Below are 8216 nucleotides of genomic sequence, written 5' to 3' on the forward strand. Positions count from 1 at the left end.
GAATCCTTGCCATTACTAAACAGTTTCTATACAAGAGGGTCTGAATGGATAAATCTGGTGCATCTCAAATTTCATCCAGCCTTATCTCTGTCCAAGGTTAAAACAGATACAGCCCAAAATGTAAAATAAAAAAGAAAGAAGAACACTGAGGTGAGAAATAGGGGCTTTAGAACTGCAAAGAAACTGGGCTCTCATGAAAACCAGAGTTGACGTTTGTTTGCTTGTTTGCTTTGTTTGTTACTATTGTTCGCATTGCTAGCGTGGAAAACAAGCAGCTGACTTCTTACAAATGTATTTGCTGCCTTTTGAACAGTCAGAAGGCGCCATCTTTGTTGTTGCTATGCGTCCACAGTTTCCATCCTTTGAATATTTCCAATTACTGGAAGAAAAACTAAAATAACAAATAAATAAATTTTAATGTACTTATTTATGCAGACTTAATAAAATAATTTTTCTAAAGCCGACCGTATATTTCTCTTTCTTTAACAAGATTATTATTTTGTGCCAACACTTTTTTTGTGTGCCAACACTTTTTAAATGGAGAATCTTATGAGAATATAGACCTAACATTGAAATAGAAAGTTCGCTCCTTTTAGGAAAGAGGATTTGAAATGATGAACACTTGTAGAAAATGGGCTAAGTGATAACACGTTTTGGAGATTTGAATCAATGGCTTGGAACAAAGCTGTATCAATTTTTGAATGGAAAACTGACTTGCTCTGAAAATCTTCACATAATTCAAAATAAGAATTTGAACAGGAAAAACAACAACAAAATAAAAATAGTCCATATATGCCCACCAGGGCTGAGGGAGGGGAGAATTCCTCTATTGTGAATAGACATCTCCATATTTGAGCTCAAAATGCTGTATGTGTATATATGTGTGTGCTTATAAGACTATATACAGAACTAGGCATGCATATATATGTATGCATTTTTGAAAACTATAAACCAGAATCTGTGATAAAGAACTAATTAAAACAGAATAAATACTTAAACCAATTACCATCAAATTACTTTGATTAAATTACCCATAATTTGTAAGGGTACTTACAATCAAAATTTTTTCTTTTGTCTAGTCAATAAAATGCAGGTGTCATCTTTTTGGTATTTTCTACACTCTGTCAACACTCACAAGACCTCTACTATGATATCCCTCATTCCACTTCTTCAGCTATCTCTAGATTTAATTTCTGGTGGTTTTCTGTTGCTATGTTGCTGTAACCATTGTGTGGGAAACAGAAAGGTTTTTCCCTGGGTTGTCCCCCCATAATATATGCCAAACCTAAGGTGCTGCTTGCTAACACATGGTCAATGACCATACACTTGGAGGTCAACTGCTTAAATGTTATCACCACCCCCTCTCGAGGGTTATCAGAGCCATCAAACCCTATAGTCTGGCCCACTCCCTTCTGATAGGATCATGGATTGTTTCCCTGAAGGAAAGCCCAAAGATTAAGGTCAAGCCAACTCAGGGAGGACCAAGGTTACTTGAATCTAGGGTCTGCCCATCTTGTCACATGTATGCCACTAATGCTTCCCTTTCTTATTGCTTGTATGCCCCTACATCATCCCCTTCCTGTCTCACATATGCCCATTGTACAATCCCTTCCTGATACGCATGTGGTTACTTGTCATTAGGGGGGCTTGCATGCCCCCTGAGTGTATACAAATCTTGATCAGAAATATCTTCTCTCTCTGTGTGTGGACCTGGCTGCTGAAATAATGGCCATCCTGGAGGTGAGCAATTGCATGCTACATCTTGTCTGATGTCTCTTTAATTTTACCCCTCAATTACAGAACCACCCCCTTGACCCGTTCAATTGGGGGGGCTGGTACCCCACACCATTGTACAATGATTTTTTGATAAAAAACAAAGAGAGAGTGATGTGATATTAATGTGTCTGACATTTTCTGTGCTCTTTTATACCACCTGTCTTTGTTATTGTTGTTATTGTCAAGTGCGATTGAGGTGGTTCAGATACCAAACACCCTTATGCACAAAGGGAGGAAGCACTGCTGGGTCCTGGGCCAGCCTCACAGCAGTTTCTATGCTAGAGTTCATTGCTGCAGCCACGATGTCATCCATCTCATGGATTCTCTCTGCTTTCCCAAACATGATGTCTCCTTCCAAGGACTGGTCTCATTTCCCCTAGCTACTAAGTGTTCTGGTACCTTTCAGAGGTTTTCTGGCAACTCTTTTGAATTTTTATTTTTAATAATCTTTTTATTTCTTTATGGGCATGGTCTGAGATGTCTTAATTTGATTCTGTGAATTTCTTCAGCTTAAATTTGAACTTGCATATGAAAAATCAGTGCTTTGTTCAGCAGTTACAGCTAGTCCTTGCTCTGATTTAGCTGATACATGTGAATTCCATTCACTTTTTAGCCACATCATATGTATGTAAACCCTGGAAAAGGAAACCTGAAGAAAAATTGATACCATTGAACTATTGTGTCACCAAAGAATATCAAATATACTGCCGGCGGGTAGAAGAACAAAGAGGTCATCTTTAGCAACAGCACAGCTAGAATTCTCCCACACAAAGACATCGAGATGTTTGTCTCACATCATTGGGAAATGGATCAGCCTCTAGAGAAGGACAGCATGCTTAGCAACGTAGCGCATCAGTGAAAAGAGCAGCAGCATTCATGAGATGGATTGATACAGTGGTTGCAACAGTGGTTGAAGGATAGCAATGATCATGAAGATGTCGTGGAAAGGGAAGTATAATTTTTAGTACCTAGTTCACCTTAGTTGAAACTGACTCAGTATCAGGCACATAATCGCAATAGCAATGTCTTGTGCACCGTATAGAATTGTGCTCCAAAGAATTTTCAAGGCTATAATATTTTGGAAGTAGATCACAGTCCTTTCTGGTGGGTCACTTCTGGGTCAGTTAAAACCTACAATCTTTCTGTTAGTAGTTAAGTGTTAAGTTTCAGAACTTAATAGTATCTGCTCTGGAGGCTTACATATTGGGAGAGGGTTTTGAGTTATCTTCCCAAATCCATGGGCTGCTGGATCCTTTACGAGACAATCCAATCCAAAAGAAATAAGATATCTGGCTTTGAAGAAATTTCTGTTAGGAAACAAAAATATCCTATGAGTAAAAATATTTTTCTGCTCCTGACATAGGCAAATAACCTCATTAATATTATTATTGTAAAACACAAGGTTTTTATTGATTCAAGTTATGAAATAATGGAATCTCAAATATAAATGTCGGGTTAAATATAGAGCAACAAATTATGTGTATGAATTTCCTAGTTAATCTATTTTTATTTAAATCACAACTGATACCTCTTAATTTCTTTATGATTTTGTTCTCCAAATACTTAGCATTCTCCCTGAAAAATGGAAAACCTATCAAATCTGGCATTTACATAATTGTCTGAATAATTCCTTAACACTATAAAATTAACGATATTCACTTAGTCCATTCTTTTAGAAAATTCATGCAATTCTTCATATATTATCTCATTCAAATTCTTGATATTTATTGTGAAGAAAACCTACCATAGTTTTTGTTACCCCATCTATATATCTTCCTGAAGTAAGGAAAAAATGAGTGAAAATAGAACTAAAGTAAAGATTTATGGGTGTAAGTTTTATTTTTCCTCATTCTTATTTCCAATTGTGATTTTTATATTATTTCACATTTCTATCCCTTTGGAAAATATGATAAAAATTTAGCCATTTTCCAAGAAAGAAAATAAAAGCAGAAACTACATATGTGACTGCAAATATAAAATACAGTATCCTATTTCTGTTTATACATGGCTATGTTTTTCAGTGGATGTACTTTCAAAAAAATTTATGAATTCTTGATTTTGAAATTTACTTTTAGACTTTCTCTATTTTTCTGTGCACTCAGGTTAAAATCACCTATCGGTGAATATATTATAAGTGGTTAAATCAGCAGAAGGATTAATTAATAAGAAAACATATACACTGTTGTAAACATCTATAATTTTATCCAAAGAATGATGAACATAAACAAATAATTTCAGGTACTGAAACTCCATGAAAATCAAATGCTAGATAAGTAAGTGTGCTTCATTTATTTTCCAATGTACCACCCTGGGTGGCTTTGTTACAAATGCATACAAGGTATTCCTGACTATTACCATCCATACAAAGTCTTTAATATTTAACCAAGAAAATTAGAAGGAAGTTTCCCATTAAGTTTGACTATGAATATAGGGTGAACTGTGAGTTTTCATACTTACTTCTTTTCATGGAAACTTTTAAATATATTATCTTACATTTCCATATAAGCCCTTTATTTTTCTGTGTACAAAAATTGAACATATTTCTTTGTTTACCTCATCAACAACAATCATGATCTTCTTATGGAATAGGTAGGATATTATTGAACAAAACAAATGTCTTTTATTGATGACAAATTGTGCTTATTTTTGCAATATATTTTTCCAGTTCATAATTTTCAAACTCTTTCTGAATGGTGGAAAGTCATGCATAAAAAAAATAAGGGTAGTGCAGAAAAATTTTGTTTTTCTTTCTGAAAACTTACTTTGAAAGGATAGTTCATAAAATATATCTATCCTAGAATGTTAGACTATATTAATTCTATATAAGTAACAATGGAGAATCATCTCTGTATTAATTCCAAAGAAATACATAATTAAATTAACTATGAAATATTAATATAGAATTTATTAGAATGTAATATATGTTAAATATTCAAATATGTTAAACTTCATTTATCTACAATTTTACATCCACTAGAATGATGCTTTTAATGAAAAAGTTAGGTTGTAACTTTATTTTTATTCCAATCATTTTACTGCAAGTAATTTACATAGCACATAATTTAGTAGTTCTGTTGTTCAATCACATCACAGAGAATTTACAATCACCCCCACATCAATTTTAGAGCTTCCCCCCTCACCCATGGTTAAATCACCTTTAAGATGATCTATGAGCACAATTCCTTCTAGTGCTACCACCCCACTTCTGCCTTCATTAGTTACTCCTGAAATCCCCTTTCCCTCCCATTCTTAGTCCTCCCCCCCCTCCTGTATTCCCTACATCTCCATGTATCCATAATGATCGTTATGCATTCACTCCTCCTGCATTTCACAGGTGGGATACCCAACAGAAAATAAAATATTGGTAAGGTGGTGGAGGTAGAAATATAATAGTATACAGAGAGAACTACTAATGATAACTATTTTATGAATGGTGTAAGGCTTTTTCTCAGATAAATGATCTAGAATTCTATAAAATTCTCTGACTGGATGATATAATTTTTTTCAAAGAATAATTTTATTAAAACAAAGATTTTAATGATGTTTGAGTTTACATCTACTATATAATGTTAAAACACTAATGGTAGTTTTTATTTTACATTATATTCCTAACATTGACAAAAGAATTCCTTGTCTCTGAATTAGATTACAACTCTTAACTCGGCTAAACATCCAAATGTTACTAGACATTAAGAATTATCCTACTGCAAATGACATAGAAAACATCCAGTGGAAATGAGAAACCTTACTCACCACTTCTTTTTGATCTTCTATTTTCACAAGTGTGGACCTCATTTTCTTGCATAATTGCCTACTCTCTTCAAAGGTCTTCAATTCATGTGAAAAATAATAACAGCTGTCTCCACAGCATGACCATTTAGGTTTACATGTACTGCCTTCATCTTCTTAAAAAGAAAAAAGAGTTTCAGAGACACTAGTAGGTGTTTTTCCAGAGGTAAATATTTTTACACAAAGATATTGAGGAATTCTTATCTATTCATTTTAAAAACATTTCGTATGTGACATCTGGGTTTCATATCTAATCTATGGAAAAGTCCTGGCTCTGATAAGAGTGTCAGATATACTTCTAGTCCTTCACTTGTATGCATACTACACTTGGTGGTGTAGTGGTTACAAGTTGGGCAGCTAACTGCAAGGTCAGCAGTTCAAAACCACCCACTGCCTCCCTGGGAGAAACTTGAACTTTCTACTCCTGAAAAGAGTTACGCTTTTGGAAATTCACAGAAGCAGTTCTATCCAGCCCTACTAGATATTTATGAGTAAAACCCAACTAGATGGCAGTGGGACTAGAGGAATAAATATTGGTAATTTCCTTCATAAACACTGTTGGGTGGGTATCACAATGGGGACCATCTACTCTAGGTGGAATAAAACCTACAGGTACAGAGCAGATCTCACCTTATTGTCTCAACTGCCTTCCCATATTCAATGATATAATTAACCTTAGGGAATATGATTAGAGTCATAGATTGTTTTTTATAAAGTAGGATTTTTGAAATACATTGACTTTAAATATAATATGCTCACTAATAAATTGAATCTCTGAATTTGGATCACAATATGACCAGGACTAAAATATGACTGTATAGGAACAGCTGAACAGGACAAGGGGTGGTACGTGGCAGTAGAGAAGAAATGATTTGGTCTCAGGGTTACAGTCATATTTACATACTTGTGTTGAGTGGCTTTTCTGTGATAGGCTCATTTCTACATGCATATTTGTCTTCTTGTGTTGTGTTGTCCAGTTGACACTTCTGTACTTGATGACTCTGGAAAACTTTATTCAACATTCATATACTATATGGAACTGAATAAAAGCTACAATTTTAATACCTAGTATTAAAGATCATTCTTATTGCTATGCCTTTCGGTTATCTCTTCTCAGTATATGACTTATACATCTATATCTTACATATTGAAATTACATTAGTGAATTAATAACATGGTCTTACAAAACCATTATGATGAAATGAAGCAAAATGCAAAGCTTGTTTCCACATGCAATTCATGCACTTTTATGAGGAGCGTATGCAGTGAAAGTACTATACATTGGAAAATAAATATAATCATACATTCTGGGAATACAGAAGAGATATAGGATTTGAAAGAGGTTGAAATTTTAAGGTTCACATAATGATGGTTTTAATTTTGCTTTTGGCCTGTGGATGGAAAAGAGTTGGGGAAATGAATAAGATACATTATAACATTCTAAATGGCTGGGATTCATTTCCCAAACTACTGAAGTAGAAAGTTATTTCTTATGTTAATCTAACATTATTTAGTACACCATGAAATAGGCTATGCATAGATTTTATGAAGTTAATACTGTAAAGAAAACCAGTGGGTATTGTTGCATGATGTCTGCCAGATAACAAGCTCAAGCCCTCTTTGGCAGCTACCAACAAAGGAACCCTAAGAGGGATATCCTGAACGTCCTGGCATCTAGAATATCAATATAAATTTAAGTAGACCCAAGTTTCTGATTGTTGGTGAATAGACTCTCTTTTATTAATGACCCGCAGCCTAAACTGCTTCTATTACTATCGATCCTCCTAGTACAGTTGGTTCTTCCAGGACCTAAAGGCAACCCAACCAGCCAAACCTCTTATCTCATTGGCTTCTGGGAGATACTGCTGCATGGACAGCTTGGTACATACATAATCAGTACCCAAGGGTAGCTTTTTGCTGCATCTCCCCTTCCTCATCTCTCTTCTTTGTTCTCCAGAGCCTCCCTCATTTGAGAACCTCTTTCATGTATCATACATAGAGTACACAAAGTAATACTACCAATGGAATGGCTCTGATCAATACCTGCCCTCATGGAGGAAACATGGAAGATATGGATAGTATAGCAAAGTGTGGTGAATACTCTAGATGGTTCCTGGCTCTCAGAAGAATAGAGACTTGGTCTTAGAAACTTATTTTCAAATGTGTAGCCATCTAAGTGAGATGTCAATTCAGCTCACGTGGAAGAAACATGTCAACATCTGTTATACAAAGAGTGAAAAAGATATAATACAAATGTGAAGAATGGAATGGGATCAGCTTGAATTGTGAAATTGTGGTTTGTAGAAGGCTATGGAAGACAGTAGGAGATCAAAATACATGAGCAGAATCTGCACAGGAAATAAGTCTCTGGTGATTCCCCTCTGAACATAAGTGAGACAGGGGAATCACCTGGTTATCAGACAAAGACTTTGGACAGATGATTATAGTGGATTAAATGATGAATGTGACTCCAATGTTTAAGATGTTATAATTTTATCTCCCCTTTGATACACTTTGAGGTTGATCTTGTTTTGAATATATTGCGTTTTTTGTTTATTTTCCACATCGGTGCTTATCCATGGTGTTTTTTGTTATTGTGGGTAGTGTTCTGGACTCTCTACTACGTATCTTTCTATGTTTGGGGGTACATT

The 8216-nt window shown here is 34.9% G+C and overlaps 1 protein-coding gene across 1 annotated transcript in view; it reads right to left on the reverse strand.

The window, feature by feature from the left end:
- Positions 1-255: 255 nt before the first annotated feature.
- LOC115870548 (C-type lectin domain family 7 member A-like) overlaps positions 256-8216 on the reverse strand; it is a 21738-nt gene continuing 13777 nt past the window's right edge. The window contains exons 4-7 of the mRNA XM_030886455.1: positions 6470-6574; positions 5530-5681; positions 2977-3083; positions 256-391 (exon numbers count right to left, since the gene is read on the reverse strand). Coding sequence (XP_030742315.1) covers positions 256-391; positions 2977-3083; positions 5530-5681; positions 6470-6574 — 500 coding nt within the window. The remainder of the gene's footprint in view (positions 392-2976; positions 3084-5529; positions 5682-6469; positions 6575-8216) is intronic.

This window comes from Echinops telfairi, unplaced genomic scaffold (genome assembly GCF_000313985.2).
Source record: "Echinops telfairi isolate 266 unplaced genomic scaffold, ASM31398v2 ScPeMD7_1957;HRSCAF=2489, whole genome shotgun sequence".
Taxonomy (NCBI): domain Eukaryota; kingdom Metazoa; phylum Chordata; class Mammalia; order Afrosoricida; family Tenrecidae; genus Echinops; species Echinops telfairi.